General features: G+C 41.9%; 1 protein-coding gene across 6 annotated transcripts in view; it reads left to right on the forward strand.

Moving 5' to 3' along the window:
- Window positions 1–25,518, forward strand: part of abca2 (ATP-binding cassette, sub-family A (ABC1), member 2) — a 508,939-nt gene that overhangs the window by 53,199 nt on the left and 430,222 nt on the right. For 4 of the 6 annotated variants that reach the window (XM_059638363.1, XM_059638364.1, XM_059638366.1 and 1 more), the window contains exon 2: window positions 4,327–4,395. The exons of the other annotated variants lie outside the window; for them this stretch is intronic. In XM_059638363.1, the coding sequence (XP_059494346.1) occupies window positions 4,327–4,395 (69 nt within the window). The remainder of the gene's footprint in view (window positions 1–4,326; window positions 4,396–25,518) is intronic. 6 annotated transcript variants of the gene reach the window in all.

The raw sequence follows: 25,518 nt of genomic DNA on the forward strand, positions 1-25,518 counted from the left end.
CACTATGGGCAATTTAGCATGGCCAATCCACCTAGCTTGCACATCTTTGGACTGTGGGAGGATACTGGAGCACCTGGAGGAAACCCATGCAGACATGGGGAGAATGGCTGTTGGGGGTTTGCACAGTCACCTAAGGCTAGAATCGAACCCTGGCACTGTGAGGCTGTAGTACTAACCACTGAGCCACTGTGCTGCCCATCAGGTCAAAGTGATGTTTGTCAGGGTGATTCCTGGGATGTTGAAGGGGAGGGAATTCTGTGATGGTAGTGCAGCTGCACATGAAGGGTGTTGGTTTGATTCTTATTGGCGATGGTCATTGTCTTGGGAACTAAGTGACATAATTCCATCCAAGCCAGAATGTTGTTCATGTCTTGCTGTGTGCAGGCACAGATTGCTTCAGTATCTGAGGAGTTGTGAATGGTGCTGGACCTTGTGCAGTCATCAGTGAACCTCGTCACGCCTGATGATGGCAGGCAAGGAATAAGCAGGGCAGCTGCAGATGGTTTTCCCCAAGACACCCCCTTCCTGTACTGATGTCCTGAGGCTGAGGTGATTGGCTTCTAACAAGCTCAGACATCTTCCTTTCCAGTTGGTTTGCACACACACCGTGGATTCTAGTTCCCACTGACTTCAGCTTTGCAAGCATCCATTGATTGCAGTCAAGTCTTGCTTTAATGTTATAGTCACAACACTCCAACTTTACAATTCAGCTCTGTCCTATTTTTGGATAAAGGCTAAAAAGAGGTTTAGTGCTGAGTGTTCCTTGTGGATGCAGATTAAGCATCTGATATGCAGGCTATTGTGAATAAATATTGCATGATAACATTGTTGTTGACACCTTCCATCACTTTGCTGATGATTGATAGTAATCTAATAGAGTGGTAATTGGCTTTGATATGCTCTGCGCAAACAGAAATAACTGGGCAATGTTGGATTTGTGTCAGTATTGTAACTGAATGGAAGAACTTGCCTGGGGCCCAGCTCATTCTGAAGCAAATCCTCATCACTACAGATGGGATGTTGTCAGAATGCAGAGTATTTGCTGTATGCAGTCTCTTCTTGACACTGCAGTGTGATTTGGGGAAGGGTATGCTGAAGTGATGTGCAGTGAGTTAAAAATGCCCATTTTGCACTGAAGATATAAAGTGGTGCTTATGATGGAAAAAGTTAAGTCTCGGAGCATTGTGAATTAGAAAGGTGCCAACCAGTCTTTTGTCTTATTGAATAACTCGGCAAATAATATTGAAATGTTAAAAACAACCGTAAAGTCTCCAAGCAAAGTTGTGTGAGCCTTTTATTATTCATTCCTTTACAAGAACGTACTTTCCTGTGACTGTAATGGGTGGGTCAAAGTACATGAGGGACTCAAACTGAGAGACTTGAGGGTTTAGGCGGGGGAATTAAAACTCAAACAGGTTGCAGACAGCTGTTGAAGGAAGGTCATATAATTAGAATTCTAGAGTCCTAGATTACTCAATGAGAGCAATGTTTTAAAATGTAATAGACTTGGGGATAAGGAACAACTGACTGAATGAATGTCAGCGTGGATCTGGGTGATGATTGTATGTAATAAAGTTGACTATTGCTGATTGGAGTTCCATCTAGTAAGTTGTTTACAGTGCATTTTTCTTCTTGTCTCAGTGTTAATTGTTAGACATCTTACTTCTGTCTGCTTCATGGTTTCCCCATACATAGCAAGGATGTTGATCATCCTGTGTAAATATCATGTATATACTAATCATTCTGGTGTGTTGGTCGTGGGTGGAGCCATTGGCTGGTTGAGACTGCCTTTGGTGCAGGATAGCATCCACCAATGGTACGACCAGTAAAGCATTTTTATTCTGCGATATTATTACTCTCATCCAGTGGCTTTCATGTACATGATATTTAATCAAGATGCAGCTTGCACTAGGTCTGTAAAACTGCAATTCCCTGAATGTATCCAAGAGCAACCTGAGTATATCTAAGACATGCCTGCCTTCCCTTTGAATGCAGCCTCATTCCCACCACTTGTTACATGGTTTTAATACATACCCTGGTTAGCCCTCCTCTCATAGGAAACAGAAAATCCCACAGCTTCTAATCAAACTTTGAGAAATTACCTTAAAGAATACCAAACAATATTGAAATGGCTGAAAGCATTTACACAAGAGTCACACTGCAAGTGTGACACTGAAACCATGTTGATTGTAGGATAGTACTTGAGAACAGGACAGGTAGGTCGTATCCAAGAGCATATTTATTTGCCCCATGCCTATCTTATTACAAAATGCAGTATTGTCAGTGAACAGCTATAATGTCCTGTATGCTCTAAAATTGAGGTGCTACTATGACTGAATCTGACAAGTACTTTAGATTCAAATTGTGAAACCCCTATTTTGAGTGTGTGTAGAGTAATCTGTAAAGTTCTTTCTGAAAGCTGATGGTTCTGTTTTGGAGTGTAATGTAAACAGGGCAAAAAAACACAAAATATACACAGAAACTGAAGGAAAGCTGCAGTAGCCTTTGCCCACGCCTGTCTAAAACGTTCCTTTCTTTCATCAAATCGTATAATGCAGCTCCGGAAGTGCGTTTATTAGCTTCGACCACAATGTAATCCTCTAGCTAGGCCAGCACCTGGGAATGACAGAACTGGATTTACTCAAGGTCAGAAAGACATTTGGCCCAGTGGGCACTTAGAACCCTTCTTCAGCCTTAGCTATCTCAGGTCACTGTGCCATTTCCCCCAAATCCTTTTCTTAGTCTCACCTATGCAGAAGTTATTTGATCCAGCTTTTAAATTCAGATATCCTTGGCATGGTAATCATTTGCATTAAAATATTTGATATTTTATTAATAAACCTGTGTGAGGCAAATTCCTTCTACCTTCGTTCTTTCTGGGTCTATGCCATCTTCTCAGTTCACCAATCAATATAAACAATTTTTTAATGTTTGCTATCTCAAAACTTGCAATCCAAAGAATCTCAAATCGATCAACCCTTTTTCAGATATCTGTTTCAGTGAAACATTGCCATTTTTAAAAAACTTTTCTTCATTCTTTAATCTCTTGTCCTCCAGTTTTGCTATATTTTTTCTAAGGCTTTAATATTCTTTCTATAATAAGGTGCCGCAGTAAATATTTGAACAGCGACCAAGCTGATGTTGTTTGAAAAACAAATATACTACTAAAAATCACGACAATATTATAATACTCAAGTTGCCTGGGATGCAGTGCACAGTCCAGTTTGCCATTTTGTGGCCTTTTCTATCTGCATTGCCAATTTTTACAATCTATACATCAGCGCTTTAGATGTCTTAATTTTTCTATCAAAGAATCACATAAATATTCTAGCAATAGAAGGAGGTAGTTCAACCTGTTATTTAAGAGTTTTCATCAGATCTTGCAGTAGTAAAGAGTTGCTAACTCACTGATTACCATCAGTCTGTGTCTTCTGGGTATCTACCCTTTTTGCCAGTGAAAACACTTGGGAAAAAATTTGTTCTTGGGATATGGATCTCGTTGGCTGGGCCAGTGTTACAAGTCCTCCTTGAGGAGGTAGTGGTGAGCTGCCTTCTTGAACTACTGCATTTCGTGTGCTGTCAGATGACCCACAATGCCATTAGAGATGGCGTTCCAGGAGCAGTGATATATTTCCAAGTTAGGATAGTGAGTGTCTTAGAGGGGACCTTACTGGTGGTGGTGTTCCCACATATCTGGAAATTAATTTAGATAAATATGAGGTGCTGTATTTTGGAAAGGCAAATCAGGGCAGGACTTATGCTCTTAATGGTAAGGCTCTGGGGAGCATTGTTATACTTGGACTCTCGCACCATTCTAGTAAATATCCTGTCTTGGGACCTCCCAGATAAGATGCCCAGAATTGGACAGCAGGCAAGATTTTAACTGACTCAAAGCCCACTCAATTACACATAGTTAAAATCAGTCGAACATTAATACATTGGCTAAGCAATGATAGCTTCCTTCCTTTCACCTCTCCTTAAAACCAAGGGTCCCATCTGCTTGTTCTGCCACATTCACAGCTTTGTGCACATGCTAATGCTTATTCCTACATATGTTTTAAAATTGTAATTTAGTTTACATTGATTACGTTCAAATGTTGTACCAAAATACAACACTTTGCAGTCCTTTATGCTAGATTTATCAATCATTCATTTCACCAATCGATCTCATCTCTGTTACAATCCCCCTCACTATTTTACTTACTTTGTCATCTGCTGAGTTTGAAATAATGCCTTGTCTATCTAAGTGTAGTTTGTCAATACACATTAAATAATTATGTTCTGTTTCTAATTTCTTTTTATCTGTTATTGTGCCTCTTCATTTAGCTCTTACTGTTCAAAATATACTTGAGACAGATGTGCAACAAGGAGCAAATTTTAGACATCAGTAACCAGGTTTGACTTCTAAATTGTTACCTCTTTTGAAATTTGGCAATTCTGCATCTATACAGATGTGTGCACTAGAGCTTTGACAGGGTGACTGTTTTAGCAGCAGTGCTGAGGTTCTGCACTGCCAAATTATTGTTTGGTGGAAGCTGTATTACTTCAACTGAACATGTAATAAACCAAATGTCAGGTGGGAATGGATCAGAATTAAAATTCATGAAGCTCTTTGTGACACAGGAGGCCATTTGGCTCATTGAGTTCATGCTGGTTATCTGCCTTATCAGTCTCTTGCCTCTGCTCCATCTCTCTCTAGCCCTGCAAGGTTATTTCTTCCAAATGCCCATCTGATTTTCCTTGAAATAATTGATTATCTCTGTTTGCACCACAGCTGTTCGTTTGCAGGTACAGTAAGTGATTGAGGATTTTGTAGTGCGTGGTAGTGTCCATACCGCTGAGCTAGAATGCCTGGGTTCAAGTCCCACCTACTCCAGATGTGTATCATAACATCTGTGAATGGGTTGACAATTATCGACTGCAGGAGATTAGGAATGCAAGTGGAATGTTGCATTGTTATTTGCAAGGTGAACGAAATGTAGCAGGATGGTTGTTTTGCATTCATTTTGAGCAATTAGTGAGGCTGCATCTGAAGAACTGTGAACACTTATTAAAGCAGGGATCTAACTGCATTAGAAGTAGTTCAATAAAAGGTTCCTTGGATTGAGATTGAAGTTTAGTGGTTAGGGAATGAGGATAGAGTCATACAGCACAGAAACTAACCCTTTGGTCCAACCTGCCCATGCCAGACAAACCTCCCACCACCCTGCACTTGGTCCATATCCCACCAAACATTTCTTATCCATGTACTTGTCTAAATGTTTTTTAAATGTTGCATCTTTACCTGGATTCACCACTTCCTTGCAAGTTTAATTCCACACACAATCCACTGTCAGTGTAGAAGACGTTGCCTTCATGTCTTTTTAAAGTCTTTCTACTCTCGCCTTAAAAATATGCCCGCTGGTTTTGAAATCCCCCATCCTAGGGAAAAAGACACATCCATTCACCTTACCTGTATGCTGCATGATTTTATAAACCTCAGTAAGATCTCTTCTCAACTTGTTATGTTCCAGTGGGAAAAAAAAAGTCCCAGCCAATTCAGCCTGTCCTTTATAACTCAAACCATCCATTCCCAGCAACATCTTGGTAAACCTCTTCTGAACTCTCTCTAGCCTAACAATATCCTTCCTATAACAGGGAGACCAGAACTGCACACAGTATTCCAGAGCAAACCTCTCTGGCCTCCTGTACAATCTGAGTAATGTCCCAAATCCTCTACTCAAAGGTCTGAGCAATGAAGATATGCATGCTAAATGCCTTCTTAACCACCCTATCTATATGTAATGCAAACTTCAAAGACTTATGTACCTGAATCCTTTCTTGATCTCTCCCTCTGCTCTACAACACTACCCAAGGCCCTACCTTTTAATTGTACAAGTCCTACCTTTGTTTGTTTTACTAAAAAGCAATACCTTGTGTTTATCCAAATTAAACTCCATCTGCCATTGTGCAGCAATAAGGGACATTATCTAAATGGGGAAAGATTGGACAAGTTGGGTCTGTGTCTGGTGGAGTTTAGAAGTGATCTCCATTGAAATGTATAAGATCCTGAATGGTTGCTGATAGGAAGTTTTCCCCATGAGAGAGACTAAATCTAGGGGACGCAGTTTAAAGCCGGAGATTAGATTCACTACAGTGTGGAAACAGGCCCTTCAGCCCAACAAGTCCACACCGCCCTTTGGAGCATCCCACCCAGACCCATTCCCCTATAACCCACACATCCCTGAACACTATGGGCAATTTAGCATGGCCAATCCACCTAGCTTGCACATCTTTGGACTGTGGGAGGATACTGGAGCACCTGGAGGAAACCCACGCAGACATGGGGAGAATGTGCAGACTCCACACAGTTACCCGAGGCTGGAACTGAACCCGGCTCCCTGGCGCTGTGAGGCTGCAGTGCTAACCACTGAACCACCGTGCTGCCTGAGATAATGAGGACATTTTTCTTTTGAGAGTTGTGAATCTTTGGACCATTCTTCCTTGCGAGTGGTGGAGATGGGGTCATTGAATTTTTTTTAAGGCAGGGCAAAATAGATTCTTGACTATTGAGGGAGTCCATGAAGGTAGGTGAGAATGTGGAGTTGAGGTTAGATTAGCCATGATCCTGTGGATGGAGGAGCAAGCCCTAGGAGGGGAATGGCCACCTCTTGCTCATAATTGATACGTTTATGTGCCTGTAGGCAGCATGTTCCAGTTCATTGTCACTTGCTTCTTAACAGTAACTTCTCGTGTCCTGCATCTCTTGCTGAAGCCTGCTGAACCATTCTATATAATTTAGTTCCAAGGAAAATCGTCCATACTATGGGTCTTGTTTTTCCAGGGCGCTGTAAATCAGAAACAGAAACAGAAATTGCTGGAGAAGGTCAGCAGATCTAGCAGCATCTGTGCAGAGAAATCAGAGTTAATATTTTCAAGTCCGATGTCCCTTCCTCAGAGCAGTTCAGAGCTTTTCTAGCAATTTCTGTTTTTGTTTCTTATTAGCATTGATTTGTATTGGAGTCACGAATGACTTGTCAGATTTGAGCAGTAGATGGGTGAAGAGTTATTTATGATTCACACGGCAGTCATAATTATCTGTTTGCTTGTGGGATGAGGATATTATTCAGTCTGCATAAAATTAAGGAAAAGTAAATTTGCTATAATAATATGTATAATAATGATTGAAGATTGAGTTGACGTAATGGAAAACATAAGTGGCTGCTCACTATATATAGAATTTAATGAAGTGATCAGTCATAATACACTATTAAACGCAATTCGCTTATGCATATGGAGGATTGATTGTTAAGGACAAAGCAAAATACGTTGGAATTCCAAAAGGATTCTCATGATCATCTGTCACACCATGGTTCAATACGGGAAGAATACTTGCAGACAGTCTGCATCAATATTTGGTTGCGTAGAATCGGTTAAGTTCTATCAAACAGTGAACATAGCCTTGCTTCTAAAATTAGAAATGTGGATATTTTAGCGGACTTGAATATTGATATTACAATGGTTTGGGTCAAAGATTAGGTCCAACAGAACATTTGATTACCAGCCAATACTGGTTACCAACTGCTTTAGAACCACAAAACTGTCCCCAAGGAAACTCACTTATGACTTGAGTCACTCCACATGCCCACCCCATGAAAAGTTGTTTGATGGTACTTGTGTGACAGTGAGTTGTAGTTGATTTAATATCACATGACCACTAAGAAGGCAAACCAGATGGACTTCTGAAGAAAAATCATTGGACTTGAAATGTTAACTACTTCAGATGTTCTGTCTTTGTTTTAAACTTTCAGCATCTGCAGTTCTTTTTAATATCATTTTAGATGAACCTCCCCTGGTTTTTGCTCAACAATTCCCGCTCCATGCAACTAGAAGAACACAGGAAATAGGAGCAGGAGTGGGCCATCTGGCCTGTTGAGCAAGCTAATCCATTCAATAAGATCATGGCTGATCTTTTCATGGATTTAGGTCCACTTACCCGCCCATTCACCATAACCCTTAGTTCCTTTACTGTTCAAAAATCTAACTTTGCCTTTAAAGCATTCAATGAGGGAGCCTCAACTGCTTCACTGGGCAGGGAATTCCACAGATTTACAACCCGTTGGGTGAAGAAATACCTCCTCAACCCAGTGCTAAATCTGCTCCCTCTAATTTTGAGTCTGTGCTCCCAAGTTCTAGTTTCACCCACCAGTGGAAATAATCTCTGTGCTTTTGTTTTATCTATTCCGTTCATAATTTTATGTTTGTCTAAGACCCCTTCATTCTTCCGATTTAAGTTTAGTCCCAGACTACTCAATCTGTCCTCATGAACCAACACTGTCAATTCCAGGAATCAACCTAGCAACCCTCCTCTGCATCCCCTCCAGTGCCAGTGCATCCTTTCTCAAGTAAGGAGACCAAATCTATACACAGTACTCCAGAGCAAAAAAATGTAGATGGCGTAATGCCATGATTTGCTATTATCCTTCACACCATCTCCTTTAAGTCACTGAGTCACACACTTTTGTCATTTGCTTTTAGTCCAGTAATTCAATCACTAAAATGAGGCCACTTTGTTAGTTGACTCAGAATTCTGGGCAGGAATCATTGATTTGCCTTGAGCTTCTGTACAATAATGACGCAGCATCGCTCTGCTATTTAGAATGAAGTATAGTCAATTCCATTTGAAAGCAAGTTGTAAACTTGTCTATCTTGGTTCATAAAAATTTAAGGAGAGTATTTATCCGAGGCGGTGTTACATGTGACACATCTTCGTCAAGGCATATTACGTAAAGCAAGGACGACTGGTAGGTTGTATGGTATAATGTCAGAAAACATATTTTTTACTATCTTGTGCAAAGCTGAAAGACCTGCAACAAACCTGCGCTAAACATGAGCTCAATCAGCCGTAGAAAGTTTTTACACATGAGCTCCAGAAAAACCATCTGGGATACAAGCTGAAATATTAGTTGTATGTGATTATTTAACAGCAGTGTGATTGTGACATTGAGCCAGTAGCAGTGATTGTGGTCAATGCAGACTAAGTTGTTAAAATAATGCTACAGTATTATAGTGTGTAAGTATTAAAGCAAAGTGCTAACCCATTTACGGGTTAATCAGGTGGCTTAATGCTGCTGTCTTGGTGGATGCAATTCCCACACTGGCTGAGGTACCACAAAGGACTCTCCTTCCCAACCTCTCCCTGTGTCTGATGTGTGGTGACCCATGGTTAACCTGCCACTGGTCTCTTCTCTTTCTTGAGACCCCATAGTGCCTTTACCTTGCAGTGATAAGGCTGTTGTGCCGCAGTGGTGGTGTCCCTACCTCTGAGCAAGGAGGCCCAATCTCTTGTCCCGACTGCTGCTGAGGTCTGCAATAACATCTCTCAGCAAGTTGGTTAGAAATTGTCAACCTTGTGGTGTTTGAAACTGAGACGTTTGACCTCCAGCAACTGTAAGTGTCTTTCTTTTTGTGCCAGATATGACTCCAGCCTGTGCAGAGTTTCACCTCCTACGCTTTGTGTCTTTGTGCTGATTCCTGTTGACTTTTGCTGAACATGTCTTTAGTACGATTGCCAGAATTGATATCTAGCTATTTCTTGATATCACATGAAATGATTCAAATTGGCTGAATACTAGCATTCCTGTAGCTGGGGACTGAAAAGGAGGCCATGATAAATCATTCAGTTGGTGCCTCTGGCAGAAGATGCTTGTGAATGCTTTAGGCTTGTCCTTTTGCACTGATGTGCTCTGCTTTTCTGTACTGAAAGATGGGGATATTTGTGGAGTTTCCTCCTTTTGTTGGCGAATTGTCCACTATCCAGTCAAGAATGGTTGGAGTGTAGGGTTGAGATCTGATCTGATTGTTGTAGATCTAGACTCAAATGACATTGATCTAAGAGGCTGTGTATTTCTGTCAGGGGCACACTAGCTGATCCACTATGATTTCTCAGTATAATCAATAGCAGGAAGTCAATGTAATTTAGTACTTCCCAAGCTTTTTTCCGACTGCTACGTCATTTCAAGACTTGAAAACTGCCAAGACCCCAAACTGAGAACTTTGGACTGGGATGGGAAAAATTGAGAGGCCGGTGGTGGGGAGGCAAAGTGTTTAACATACAACAATTTTTAAGAACCTTCCTATTTCACTGGCACAGAAATAGTAAGAACTGTTGGTGCTGGAGCTGGAGGAGCACAGCAGACGAGGCCAGACTGTCTGGCCTACTGTGTTCCTCTAGCTCCACACTTGGTTGTCTATTTCCCTGGCCTTTTTCGGGAGCTGGGTCTGAGCCTCAAAGATTGGTCAATTAAGTCATAGCCACCATGAAAATTGCATGATGATTTAAAAGGGGGACCTTGCAGGAAGCTTCGTGGTAACCGTTGTTGCCTGGGAGCTGATAACCTCAAAATCTGTTGTGAACTTAGCTGTGGGACTCCTGTCCACTGGGCAGCCCTACCGTCATTGACGTCTGAGCACACTTAAAGAGAATGTGTAAGCGCGACTGAGATTTTAGACATTCCTCCTTCCAGTAAATCTCAGTAAAGAGCTGACAGTAGAAAATACAAAAATATCGGTGCTACATGCGCTGGTGACTTTGACTGCAGTGGATGTTATTTGGCTCCTGCCTCTTGTCTTGTGAAGTGTGCGGGATTTGTGATACGTTTTCATTACCTTGGGGTCGCTTTCTCCCTTAAAACAGTTTGATCTTGTCACTGTTGGAATGCAGTGATTCGATTTGTCTGCTTAACTCTGATTTGTAGCACCTGCAGTGCATCATTTGCGCATGGGCCCATAAATATTGTGTGAGGGCAGAGAATATGACTTTGTTTCATGTCTTGAAAACTCAGTAGTTTTATTCCAGGTGTTGTGCCCTTGTGGGAGACAGGGAGGTGAGCATAAGGCAGGCTGTGCCCCTTTAATAAAAATCCAAACCTGAAAATTATGAAATGTGTTTAGTGATGGTTAGTCCACTTTGATGGATCCATTCATCTGAGACCTTTTTACTATGATGGAGGAACCGCACAGTTGTGTAATCAGGAAATGATTGATGCCCTTTATGTTCAATGGGCCACTTGTATCAGACCTCATATTAATACTTGTCCTGCGTAAGCTTAGGGGCATTTCAAGTGACAAATGAAGTGAAGCCATTTATAGCTATACATCTCTTGGGTGTCCTGAATAATTTGTGTGAACTGTTAAAGCAGAAGAAGTGAACTAGTGCAAGAATAAGATGTTCTCCTAACTGATGGGCATTTGGATGAAAGTTTGAATCATTGGAAACTTGGAGCCTGCTTCAACTTGAATGCAGTAAGACACTTCTTGATGGGGCCTTTCTGCAGAGGCTGCTTGTCTCTTTCTCTCTCTTTGACTACACTTATCCAAAATAGCTAGTACATCACTGCCACATATTCCATCTGCTGAATAATCAAGTCCCGTTTTTAAACTTAACGCAAAAAAATGTGATATTTGTCTTCCTCACTGACCTGTGACTGTCTCCAGGAGATGTATTTGGTAGAGCTCATGTTGCCAACTGTGTATGGATGTGTTCTTGGAGATTTGGTTACATGACCTCTCTTATTGTTCTGGCTCATCTCCACCTTCCTGCCATTGGCCTGCCATTGGCTTGTCATTATGCTACAAGGTCTTCTGGCGGGTGGAATGTTAACAGAAGTTTCATTACTTTGCAACCTTCAGATAACTGTGTTGGCTCCAATTCTGGTGTCTTAGGTATACCTGACTTATTTCAGCCACTACTGGTGGCTGTGTCTTCAGCTGTCTAGGCACTCTCCCTGAACCTCACTAGCCCTCTTTCCTCCTCTATTCAAATTCACCTCTCCTGTTGTCATTTTGCAGTTCAGTGTCAAAGTTTTTTTTGACTTACGTCACTATGAAGTGCCTTCGACCACTTTGCTACGTTAAAGATACTGTGTAAGTGTGAGTGGTTATAGTATTTGTCCTTGATACAATAACGTTGCCAAATTCAACTCTCTGTGGGCTCCCTGCCATGCCCCCTCCCCCGCCAGACACCCAACCTAGTCCATTGGTGCTTTCCATTGTAGCTTTTGACGACCCTCATTGGACCAAGTCTTTCTCTGTGCTCTGGGTTCATTTTCCGCTTCTTATTTCTAAAGCAGATGAGATTTATTCTACGGTGCTCTACATTTTCATTAGAGATAGTAAGTAATAATTTACATTTTCATTTTGTTTGTGTTTTTCTTTCAATTATATCTCGCTGGAATTGTGAGCACTGCTGAATCACATGCAGATGGTGTACTCAGTCGACCCCCACCTGTGTTTTTGTTTTGTTGAAACCATCTTTGTCTCAAAAGAAGTCAGTTGTGTTCAGTATAGAGTTTCTTTTTAATATTTATACACCCAGGTGCTGCAGCATGAGGTAGACAGCTGCTATGATGAGTTAGTAGGAGCAGCAACAGACCATTGAGCCCAGCAAGACTGCCTCACCAGTCAGTTAGATAACGATAGATCATTTACCTCAATACTGTTTTCCTATATGTTCTCCCCGTTGCTTGGTTTCATTAGCATTTCAACTTTACATTTACCCTATCAATACTTCTCATTGCTTTGGAAAGGCAGCCAGCATAATCACAGAACCCTCCCACCTCAGTTATAATCTCTTCAGACCTCTGGGTTCAGATAGGATTTACCAGGGTGTTGCGGATATGGAAGGTTTGAGTTATAAGGAAAGGCTGGATAAGCTAGAGACTCTTTTCATTGGAGCAGAGGAGGTTGAAGAGACCTGAGAGAAGTTCATAAAATAATAGGGTTATAAATAGAATTAATGGTCGTTGTCTTTTCCCAGGATGGGGAATTTCAAAACGAGGGGTTCGTTTTTAATTTGAGAGGAGAGAGACTTCTTTAAAAAAGACATGAGAAGCAAATTTTTTTAGACAGGGTGGTTGCGTGCAGAATGAACTCCCAGAGGAAGTGATGGATGTGGGCACATTTACAATGTCTAAACGACGCTTAGATAAGCACATGAAAGGTTTGGAGGGACATGGGCCAGGAGCAGGCAGATGGGATAATGTTTGGCATGGACTGGTTTGATGAAAGGGTCTGTTTCTGTGCTGTATGACTCTTGACTCCTTCTGTTGGGCAGAAGGTACAGAAGCTTATGCACGCATACTTCAAGAACAGCTTCATCCCTGCTGTTGTTAGACTGCTCAATGGACCTCTCAAATTTTAAACTTAATGTTGATCTCGCTCTTTGTGTGCCTTTTCTACAGCCATAACATTGTATTCTTTGCTCTGTTCTCTTAGCCTAATTCACTTTTCATATGGTATGATCTGCCTGTATTGCACGCAGCACAAAACTTTTCACTGTAACTAGGTAAATGTGGCAATAATAAATCAAATCAAAATCATCTATCAATTTGAACATGCTTAATGATTGAGCTTCCATAGCCTTCTATACTCTGAGGCTGAGGACACACAATGCACAAATTACCTAATAATCTGCAGCTAACGTACACTTTTAAAAAGGTCGCATTTGACTTCAGGACCAAGCCATGGTTAGTAAGGCAATTGGAACTTTGCCATTTCAGGATATTAAAGAGAAATCTTATTTTGTGGCCGAGCATGTTTACGTTTTTTTTTGAGGGGATATGTGGATAGTGAGGAAGAAGGGTGGTGTGGGGGGGAATGGCTGGGTAGTCTTCAGCTAATGTTAACTGATTCAAGCTTTGGTGACAGACTCCTGTAATTCTGTTTCATAATGGATTATCCAAATCATTTTAAATATTGCAAGCAGAGCACCTTCAAACTATTCTGTGCATGGACAGCCCCTGGAAATATTGATATGCCACGCAGTACCCCACAGCAAACTCTATCTGTGATAACAAAGTGTGGAGTTGGATGAACACAGCAGGCCAAGCAGCATCTTAGGAGCACAAAAGCTGACGTTTTGGACCTAGACCCTTCATCAGAAAAAGCTTTTGTTGTCTTGGATTCTCCAGCATCTGCAGCTCCCATTATCTCTATCCATGACAGCAATGCTTTTGTTGCCGAAAATACTACTTATGAAAACAAAACAAATAACTAACATGCTAGCAGACCAACAAAAACAGGTGAACTCAAATGAGCTAAGAAACAAATATAATTTCTCAGAATATTGTGGTAATAACTGCACAGAGACCTGTATCCTGTTACCAATGAAGAAGGATATAGAAAGTAGAGAGCGTGGGGAAATAAATAGCAACATCTAGAAAAATGGCCATATTACAGAGGAGGAGGTGCTGAATGCCTTAAAACACATAAAGGTAGATAAATCCCTAGCACCTGATCGGGTGTCCCCTAGACCTCTATGGGAAGCTAGAGAAGTGATTGTTGAGCCCCTTGCTGAGATACTTGTATCATCGCGAGCCACAGGAGAGGTGCCAGAAGACTGGAGGTTGGCTAATGTGGTGCCACTATTGAAGAAAGTTGGTAAGTAAAAGGTCTTATAGGACTGGTGAGCCACTGTGGTGGGTAAGTTGTAGGAGGGAATCCAGAGGGACAAGATTTATGTGTATTTGGAAAAGCAAGGATGGGTTAGGGATAGTCAAAATGGCTTTGTGTGTGGGAAGTTGTGTCTCACTAACTTGATTGAGTTTCTTTGAAGAAGTAACAAAGAGGATTGATGAGGGCAGGGCAGTGGATGTGATTTACATGGGGCTCAGGTTTTTCTTTCATTCATTCACAGGATGAGGCATCGCTTATAGGCAGCATTTATTGCCCAGAGGGCAGTTGAGAGTCATTCACAGTCCTGTGGGTGTGGAGCCATATGTAGGCCAGACCAGTTTAGGGTGGCATATTCCTTCTCTGAAGGACAGAAGTGAACCAAATGGGCTTTTTGACAATTGGCAGCAGATGCATAGTTATCACTAGATTCTTAATTCCAGATATTTATTCGATTCAAATTCCACCATCTGCCATGGCAGGATTCGAACCCAGATCCCCAGAACATTATCTTGATCTCTGGATTAACAGTCCAGCAGTAATACCACGAGGCAGTTGTCTCCCCTTGTTTGACAAGGCTCCTCATGGTAAACTGGCTAGCAAGGTTAGATCATGTGGAAAGTAGGTAGAGCTAGCTATTTGGATACAGAACTGCCTTAAATGTAGAAGACGAAGCATGGTGGTGGAGGGTTGCTTTTCAAACTGGAGACCTGTGACCGGCAATAAGTCACAAGGATTGGTGCTGTGCCCACTGCTTTTGGTGATATTAATGAACATAGGTATGGATAGTAAGTTTGCAGATGATACCAAAATTGGAAGAGTAGTGGATAGCGAAGAATGCTACCTCAGAGGACAATGGACCTTGATGAGATGGCCTAGGGGATCAAGAAGTGATAGATGGAGTTTAATTTAGATAAATGTGATGTGCTGCGTTTTGGAAAGGCGAATCAGAGCAGGACTTCTGCACTTAACAGTAAGGTTCTGAGGAATGTTGCTGAACAAAGAGACCTTGGAGTGCAGTTTCACAGTTCCTTGAAAGTGAAGTTGCAGATAGAAAAGTGAAGAAAGCATTTGGTGTACTTTCCTTTATTGGTCAGTGCATTGAGTGTGGGAGTTGGAAGCTCAAGTTGCAGGTGTACATGACATTGGTTAGGCCACTTTTGAAATACTGTGTGCAATTCTGGTCTCCCTGCTGTGAAACTTGAAAGGATTCAGAAAAGACTAACCAGGATGCTGTCAGAGTTTGAGGGTTTGAGTTATAGGGAGAGGCTGAATAGGCTGGTCCTGTTTTCCATGGAGGGTTGGAGGCTAAGGGTGAACTCATAGAGGTTTATAAAGTCATGAGGGGCATGGATAGGATTAATAGCCAAGGTCTTTTCTCAAGGGCAGGGGCTTGCAAAACTAGGGAGCATAGGTATAGGGTCAGAGGGGAAAGATTTAATAGGTACCAAGGGGCAACTTTTTCATGCAGAGGGTGGTCATGGTTTAAGGTGCGCGGAGAATGATTTTAAAAAGGTGCAGGCACTTTTTTTTTTACACAGAATGAGATGAGCTACTAGATGAAATAGTGGAGGTTTAGAACATAGAACATAGAACATTACAGCACAGTACAGGCCCTTCGGCCCTCGATGTTGTGCCGACCGGTCATACCGATCTCAAGTCCATCTAACCTACACTATTCCATGTAAGTCCATATGCTTGTCCAATGACGACTTAAATGTACCTCAAGTTAGCGAATCTACTACTGTTGCAGGCAAAGCGTTCCATTCCCTTACTACTCACTGAGTAAAGAAACTACCTCTGACATCTATCCTATATCTTCCACCTTCAATTTAAAGCTATACCCCCTCGTCCTCGCCGTCACCATCCTAGGAAAACGTCTCTCCCTACCCACCCTATCTAACCCTCTGATTATTTTATATGTTTCAATTAAGTCACCTCTCAACCTTCTTCTCTCTAATGAAAACAGCCTCAAGTCCCTCAGCCTTTCCTTGTAAGACCTTCCCTCCAGACCAGGCAACATCCTAGTAAATCTCCTCTCCACTCTTTCCAAAGCTTCCACATCCTTCTTATAATGCGGTGACCAGAACTGTACACAATACTCCAAGTGTGGCCGCACCAGAGTTTTGTACAGCTTCACCATAACCTCTTGGTTCCGGAACTCGATCCCTCTATTAATAAAAGCTAAAAACACTGTATACCTTCTTAACAGCCTGAATTAAACATTCAAAAGACATCTATTTTGGTGTAAGTATAGGAAGGGTTGAATGGGATATGGGCCAAATGCTGGCAAATCGGACTAGATTAATTTAGGATATCTGGTCAGCATGAACAGATAGGACCGAAGGGTCAGTTTTTGTGTTGTACATCTCTAAAACTCTAAGTCAGCACTTAATTACACTTGCATAAAACTTAACAATGTTCTGGTATTCTCCGAGCCAACTGTCAGTGAACAGAATCTCTGACACTTCTATTTGTGCCTGTCATTCATGGCTCCCTGATTGGACCAGAATAACAGCCCAATGAGGGAACTCATGTTCCATGACCTTGTTACAAACACAACAATTGTGTTCATCATTACTGTCATCAGATACTTATAAATTGCATCAAATTAGCTGATGTCTTGCTGTTTACCTCTCAAGAAAGGGCACTTGGGAATGGTGCTGCAGATCTTGGGAACTGTGCAACTATTCTCCAGAGTGGTTTGGCACGTTTGGAACAGGAGAAGAAGAATTCGTGATAAACCCTCAAACAACTTGGGTTGTAGACTAGCTTGCTGAGCAGGTGTGTGTGATTGTCAACATTTTGTCACCTTGCTAGGTAACGTCATCAGTGAACCTCCAGTGAAGCGTTAATGTTCTGTCCTGCTTGTTATTTATATACCACTGTTTGACAGAAAACTGACGCTTCACTGGACACACACTGACGATGTTGCCTCGTAGGGCGATGAAATATTTGCAGTCAAACACACTGGTTCAGGGATCAAGTCCACAACATCATCCACAACAAGACCTACAAATCTTCTCAAAACCCTAACAACTTAATTTGGGCTTGGATAAATATGAAGTATTGCATTTTGGTAACACAAACAAGGGCAGGACTTTTTACAATTAAAGGTAGGACCTTTGGGTAATGTTGTTGAACAGAGAGATCTGGGGGTTCAGGCACATAATTCTTCGAAGCTTGTGTCACTTACAGACAGGGTGGTTAAGAAGACATTTAGCACGCTTGCCTTCATTGCTCAGACCTTCAAGTATGGGAGTTGGGACATCATGTTGAGGTTGTACAGGACATTGGTAAGGCCACTTATGGAGTACTGTGTGCAGTTCTGATCTCCCTGTTCGAGGAAGGAAATTATTAAGCTGGAAAGCCTTCAGAAAAGATTTATCAGCATGTTGGTGCATGTAGAGGGTTTGAGTTGTAAGGAGAAGCTGGCTAGGCTGGGACTTTTTTCACGGGACCATAGGGGATTGAGGGGTATAGATAGGGTGAACTGAAGGAGTCTTTTCCCATGGGTGGGGATTTCAAGACGAGGGGACATATTTTAAGGTGCGCAGAGAATGATTAAAAAGGCTTGGGTGTTTTTTTTTACACAGAATGGTCTGTGTGAACAATGAACAAGCATAGATTTTTTTAAAAGTAAAGGAATTAAGGGTTATGGTGAGTGAGCAGGTAAGTGGAGCTGAGTCTTCAAAAAGATCAGCTGTGACCTTATTCAATGATGGGCCAAATGGCCTACTCCTCCTAATTCTTGTGTTCTTCCGAACAAGCAAATGGTATCTTGGTCCAACATTCTGACCGTTCTGAAGAAGGGTCCTTCAAGTTGAAACGTTAACTCTGTTTTCTCTCCATAGAAGCTACCAGACCTGCTGAGATTTTCCAGCAAGTTATGTCTTTTGTTTCCGATTCCCACTATCAGCAGTTCTTTTGTTTGGTCGATGTTGCATTGGAAGTATGACACTACCGACAATGCTGCAGTTCCTCAGACTGCCTGAAGGGGGGGCTGAGGCCTTGGTTTAACCACTGAAACATATGAGGCCGACCGTCCAATGAGGTTGGAACCCACAACGTTCTGTATATTAGAACCTACCCAATAGGAGTGAATGGAAACAAAATGCTTCCGTTGGAACAAGCATGAAGGGATTTGTCATTAAAACCCCATGCTTGGAAAGTAAACAGAAATGAATTTTGGTCATGAGGAATTTGTGTGAGCTTGTGATTTTGAATGAGTTAGCAAGTTAAAGTGCCCTTTTGTGGAAATGAGTCTCAAGGTTTTGGCCCATATGGGTTTTGCATAAAGATGATAATTAGAAGTGGTTCGGTCTATTCCTATTTGGTGCTAAGGTCAGTATTTTGTATGGTTGAAGCTGTAATATAATCTTGTGTTGCTTCTGCATGTGGGGAGCTAGTTGAAAATGTCAAAGAGCAGCACAACATACTTCGTGATTGGAAACAAATGCTGGAGTATAAAAGGCAAGGGACATTTACAGATGCAGTGTATAAGCAGATTGAATTAGATAGCTACTAAGCAAGCTTATTGTTTTCAGAGGATATGCATCAAATCTGTTCGTTTTGCTGCAGCATCATTTTAAAAAGGAAGAGAAAAGTTACGTTCATATTATTTCTTCAAACGCTGTGTCTTACCTTAAAAACAATTATCCTTGGTTGTGGTTGCTCAGACGACACTCAAGAAGCTTGACACTGTCCTGAACAAAGCAACTTGCTTGATTGGGACCACATCTAACATCTTCAGTATGCACTTGCTGCACCACTGTGGCTGTATGCTTCTCTCCTAAGCTAGTCACCGTCCTGACTTGGAAATCTACCACCTTCCTTCAGTGTCGCTAGGTCAAAGTCCTAAAATTCCTCCCCCGCAACAGCAATGTGGGCTTTTCGATACCATATAAACGGGACTAGTGAAGATGAAAGCCCTGAATGGTTTACTACCATTTGGGTTGAACTATTACTAATTTTTGAAATCATACTCGGAAACAGTAGATCCTTGGGAATGCACCTTGGATAATTGACTTCCTGAGGTTCAGTGTCGACACTTCCATTCAGCTTCTCATTTTTTCCTGCGTTATGTACATGATTTCACATTTTCCACATTATATTCCATCTGCCAAGTTTTTGCCTATTCGCTCACTCTGTTTATATCTCTCTGCAGACTCTCATTTTCACTGCTTGCCTCCTCTTCATTTTGTGTCATCTGCTTTCCTGATCATGTCACTTACTTTATCCAGTCCACTAATATATAAATATTGTATAAGAAAAAGGTTGCAGAACTGTTCCCTGTGTCACTTGAGTAGTTACAGGTTGTCATCCTGAAAATGTCCCTTTACCCCGACACTCTGTCTTCTATTGTCAGCCAATCCTCTATCCCCATTAATATTCTACCTCCAACATATTTTTCTTACAATGTCTTATCAAGCAGCTGCTGAACATCCAGATGTATTAATCTATCTCATCCGAGGATAGTAGTTAGAGTATGGAATTTGTTTCAACATTGCGATGAATACATCTGTTGAGAGGAGGTTGGATACGTGCACAAGAGAGAAAGGAATAGAAGACTGGGCTAGCTTTAGATGGGAAGTGTTTGTATGGAGCATAAACACCAATGTGGATTTGTTGACCAAATGGCCTGTTTCTGTGTTGCACAGCATGCATACTGAGAATGTAATGAATGCTAGTTGTTGGGCCATTAGAAAACTAAGGCCTTTCCATAGCCTGGCTCCTCTTGATCTCAGTAATCTCCTGCAGCCTAACAGACTCTGATAGATTTGCTGTGAATGCAGCCTTTTGTGTGTCCCCAGTGTTAGTTGCTGAACCACTGGTAGCTCCAAGCTCTCAACGCCCCTCTCTCCAATTCTCTGTCTCTCAACCTCACTTTCTTCCTTTAAGACACTCCCTTAAAATCTAACGCCCTGACCAAGTCTTTGTTTAACTGATCTGATATCTCCTCCTGTGGGTCGGTGCCAAAATTTGTTTTTATGATACTACCATGGAATGGTATGTTAAGGCACTGGAGAACAGTAAATTATTGTCCTGCGAAGCGTCAAGTTATGCCACATTTTGAACCAGCTAACATTCACGTGAATTAATGGTCTGTCCCATATCGTAGTAGTGGTTCAATTGAGATGATTGATTGATTGATTAAAAGCACCACACAACATTGAAACATACAACCCTGAGCACCCTTTCGCCTGTAGTAACTTGGTACTAAGCCTGGTGACAGTGCTAATATTGCTATTTATTTTACTTCACAGGGTGACTGAACACCGTTGATCGATATGCATGAGTCTTTCTGTTAAGGCGACTATGATTGATACATCTAACTTCCCCTCCACATTTTCAATCGTTGATTTGTCTTCTGTTTGCCAAGATTGTACTTAACGCATGTTCATTATTGCATAAACAGGAGTTAACCCAATTCATCAGTCATTGTTTCCTTTCAAGTAAAGTGTAGTAACCTGACTGGAAAAGGGTTAGAAAATTCCAGAGATTTGAAAGAAATTACTTATTAGCTCAAATTTACATGTTCTGTTTCATGGAAGTGTGTGGGATATGTTGACTTTGCAATATATCCAGCTTTTCTGTTGCATTTTAGAAAGAGTGAATAACAGGTACATTTTTTCACATTTTCCTTCTCTTCCTGAATCTCCTGTTTTGGGAAGCCAAACATGGAAATGAAACTCATATTTTCCTTGTCTCTTAACAAAGAAATGGTGAACAATGCCACTGTATCCAATTTGCAAACTTCTTTCACTTTGGATTGGAAAAACCTCCCAATTCTTGGTGAGATGGACCAGAGCATCTTTCATGAATCTTGGGAATCTTAAAATTCTGCATCAGAACTGCAGAACAATTCCCTTACTGTATCGACCGTGAATTGGGCAACTGTTCTGCAGTAAACAACACTGTTTTTTAGTTCTGTATCTCCCTCAGTGGAAGTCAGCTTTAATACCATATGCAGTTGTGTAATTGTTGATCTCGTGTATAAGTCGCCTGCTACTTTATGGCTAAAAATCTAAACCTCTTCTACTTACCATCTGTTCAGACATGGCCTGATACTAGCCTACCCATTCAAAAGTGACTGTTCAGTTCCTCCTGTTTGCATAGAATGAGTTACAAAAATACCCTTTAGTGCTAGATTTGGGGTATTGGAGTTAATGATGATGGTTTCTGGTTTAAAATCTCTAGTCAGCTGATGAACTGCTGTGGATAGTTTGGCAGAGAGACAACAGAAGGTGGTAGATTTCAATCACTTGAAAATAATGCTTAGACATATGTCAGTTCCCCACTTTTTTTGGTTTAAAAAGTTATTCTCCAAGACATTGGTGAGGCTACTTCTGGTCTCCCTGCCAGAGTAAAGATATTAACCCTGAAAGGGTTCAAAAAAGACCTGGAAGGATTTTTGCTGGGGTTGGAGGGTTTGAGCTTTTGGAGAGGCTGTAAAGGCTGGTGCTATTTTCACCGCTTGTGTCTGAGGCCGAGGGGTTACAGAAATTATATAGAGGTTTATAAAATCATGAGCATGAATAGGATAGTAGCTGAGGCCTTTTTCTCAGGCTAGGGGAGCCCTAAACTAGAGGCCTCAGGTTTAAGTTAGGATGGAAAAAATATGAAAGGGACCTAAGGAGCAACATGCAGGGGGTGATGCGTGTATGAAATGAGCTGCGAGAGGAAGTGGTGGAGGCTGGCATCAGAAATTTCAGTACAACTGTCTGTTGGTGTTGATAAATTGGCCCTGTCTTGTGAAATTAGGAATCTAGACCTGACTGTCCTCTCTCTAAGATTTTCATACACAGACATGAATAGACCGGAGTCGGTTGCTCCTACACAGGGATTTCAGAACAGCTTTAGGATTGGTTAACTTTGTGACTTCCACCTGGGCCAGTGAAAATAAAGCATGGCAGCAAAGTTCTGAAATAAAAAACAATAATTGCTGGTGAAACTCAGCAGGTCTGACAGCATCTGTGGACAGAAAGCAAAGTCAATGATTTGTATCTGGTACTCGAGTACAATTCTGAATGCAGTCTTTGTAGATTTTGGATATAGAAATTGCACATAAGCAGATAGCTGGGCCCTGGATTCTGTTGCTCTTTTTACTACGATGTTTTTAAAAAAAAGAGTTCTGATCATCATCGTAGACAACTGTTCAGGAAACTGAGAGTGTAAGGAGAAATGTAACTTGAGATGTAACCTGAAAATATGGGTTATTCTGATAGATTTCTTTCAGAAATCATTATCCGTTTTGTTGATGTGTGATCTGAATAATCTCTTTGATTCCCAAGATGCTAGTAAAGCTGAACTCAATTCAATTCAGATTTTGTGGCAGAAGACTTAGGAGCCAACCCAACTGATTAAAAAAAACCTTTGAATTTCTCTGAGATACTGGGAACTGCAGATGCTGGAGAATCCAAGATAACAAAGTGTGGAGCTGGATAAACACAGCAGGCCCAGCAGCATCTCAGGAGCACAAAAGCTGACGTTTCGGGCCTAGACCCTTCATCAGAGAACTTTGAATTTCTCTGTTCAGTTATCTTCCTTTCTGCAGAACACAATAGATTCATCACCTTCACACCCTCTTAAAGGTATAAGTTTGTTGAAGGTTGAAAAGATAGGGGCTTAGCACAGCCAATCCATGTAACCTGCACATCTTTGGACTGTGGGAGGAAACCGGAGCACTTGGAGGAAATCCACGCAGACACGGGGAGAATGTGCAAACTCCACACAGACGGGATTTAAACCCAGGTCTCTGGTTGCTGTGAGGCAGCAGTGCTAACCAATGGCATAGATGGGCTCACTGTAATTTCCTATTCACTTGACAGAGGGATGCCTATGTCTGTGGTCCACTTTTTAGTGGGACATTAAATCAAGGCTCTGTTATCCTTCTTAAATGGATTGAAAAGATGTATTGGTAATCTTCTGACATAGAAACGAGGAAGATCTCCCAGCCCCAACCCACCCCGCAACCCCACCATGCTGTGGTCAATGTTTATCCCTCGATCATCATCACTAAACCTAATAATATGGTCATTAAAACATAGAAAATAGGTGTAGGCTATGCAGCCTTTCGGGCCTGTTCCAGCACTGAGTATTATTGAGGTTGGTCATTCAACTCAGTACCTGTACTTGATTTATCTGCGTACCCTATGATCTCTGTAGTCCTTAGAACTATAATTAGCTCCTTCTTGAAAGGTTCAATGTTGTAGCCTCAACATATAAAGTCATTCAGTCATACAGCATGGAAACAGACTCTTCAGCCCAACTAGTCCACACTGACCTTGTTCCCAAGCTAAACTGATCCCACCTGCCTGTGTTTGGCCCATAACTCTCCAAATATTTCCCATTCGTGTACTTTGCCAAATGTCTTTCAAATATTGTAACTGTACCTGCATCCAGCACTACTTCTGGCATTTCATTCCATACATTAACCATTCTCCACTCTCCACCTTATCTATGCTGCCCATTGATCTTCTAACCCGTCAATATGACAGTGTTGGTTTGGGAGCTTGCTGTGCATAATTGGCACCAGCACTTAAGAAGTACTGCATCACATCAAGGGCTGAGTACAAGGTGTGTCTATTGTTGCTGTCTCCAGAGAGCTGCAAGGCGGTTGAACAAACCCAAGCTGCTCATTGTGATTCAGACGTGGGGTTGACCAGTACATCTGTCAAACTACTACCACACAGAACATAATGGAAACTGGCCTTGCTTCACTCTGCAAATGGGAATTTACAGCAACATAAACAAACATTTTGTTTCATAATCCAGAGTTGCTGAATTGCTGAGCAAATCTAATTGTCGCAGAATTGCGCATTCTTCAGCCGTGCTAAATCCTGTTACTTGGCACAGCTGGGGGAACAAATTGTGAATATCTCAGCTCAGCCTTTGATGAAAAATAAAGTATCTGCTTAAAATGAAGTTTGAAATTAAATTTGAGGTTCCTGCTGTAATTACGTGCAGCAAGTCTCCATCGAAGGGCATCAGATAACCAGTTGAACTCCCCCATTTTGGAGCACACAGGGAGTTGAGTGTAAACTAAGAAACTGCTTTTCAGTATCATTTCTCAGGCTTTATTCTGAACCAGCTTCATCAGAGTTGGTTCTTCACAGTGAGTTAAGTTTCTAACCCTTAGTGAGCTGATCTTTTAACCATATTGCAGTTCTTGTTTTTGTAGCCTGTGAACCCTGTTAACGGTATTAGAAAGTAGCAGAAAGAAGGATAAAGTAAGAAATAAGGGGTAACAGAGATAGTAGGAACTGTCAATTTGCTGGAGAATCTGAGATAACATGGTGTGAGGCTGGATGAACACAGCAGGCCGAGCAGCATCAGAGGAGCAGGAAAGTTTGATGTTTTGGGTTGGGACCCGTCTTCAGAAATGCGGGAGGGGAAGGGAGTTCTGAAATAAATAGGGAGAGTGGTGGAGGTGGATGGAAGATGGATAAAGGAGAAGATAGGTGGGGATGAGACAGACAGATCAAAGACACAGGTTAGAGCCAGTGAAGGTGAATGTAGGTGGAGAGGTAGGGAGGGGATAGGTCAGTCCAGGGAGGATGGACAGGTCAAGGGGGCGGGATGAGATTAGTGAATAGGAGATGGGGTGGGGCATTTCCCACAACTGCAATCTGACCCCACTACCAAAGACATTTTTCCCTCCCCACCCTTGTCTGCTTTCTGGAGGGACCGCTCTCTCTGTGACTCCCTTGTCTGCTCCAAACTCCCTTGCAGCCCCCCCCCCCCCCCTGCACTTTCCCCTGCAACCGAAGCATGTGCTACACCTGCCCCTATGCCTCCCCCCTCACCCCGATCCAAGGCCCTAAGAAGACTTTTCACCTCAAACAGATGTTCACCTGCACATCTGTTATTGTGATATACTGTATCTGCTGTTTCCATTGTGGCCACCTCTACATTGGGGAAACCAAACGGAGGCTTGGGGGACCGCTTTGCGGAACACCTCCGCTCAGTTCACAACAAACAACTACACCTCCCAGTTGCGAACTATTTCAACACCCCCCCCCCCTCCCCCCCCCTCCCCCCCCCCACCCCGACGACATGTCCATCCTGGGCCTCCTGCATTGCCAC

Source organism: Stegostoma tigrinum, chromosome 29 (assembly GCF_030684315.1).
Source record: "Stegostoma tigrinum isolate sSteTig4 chromosome 29, sSteTig4.hap1, whole genome shotgun sequence".
In the NCBI taxonomy this organism is placed as follows: domain Eukaryota; kingdom Metazoa; phylum Chordata; class Chondrichthyes; order Orectolobiformes; family Stegostomatidae; genus Stegostoma; species Stegostoma tigrinum.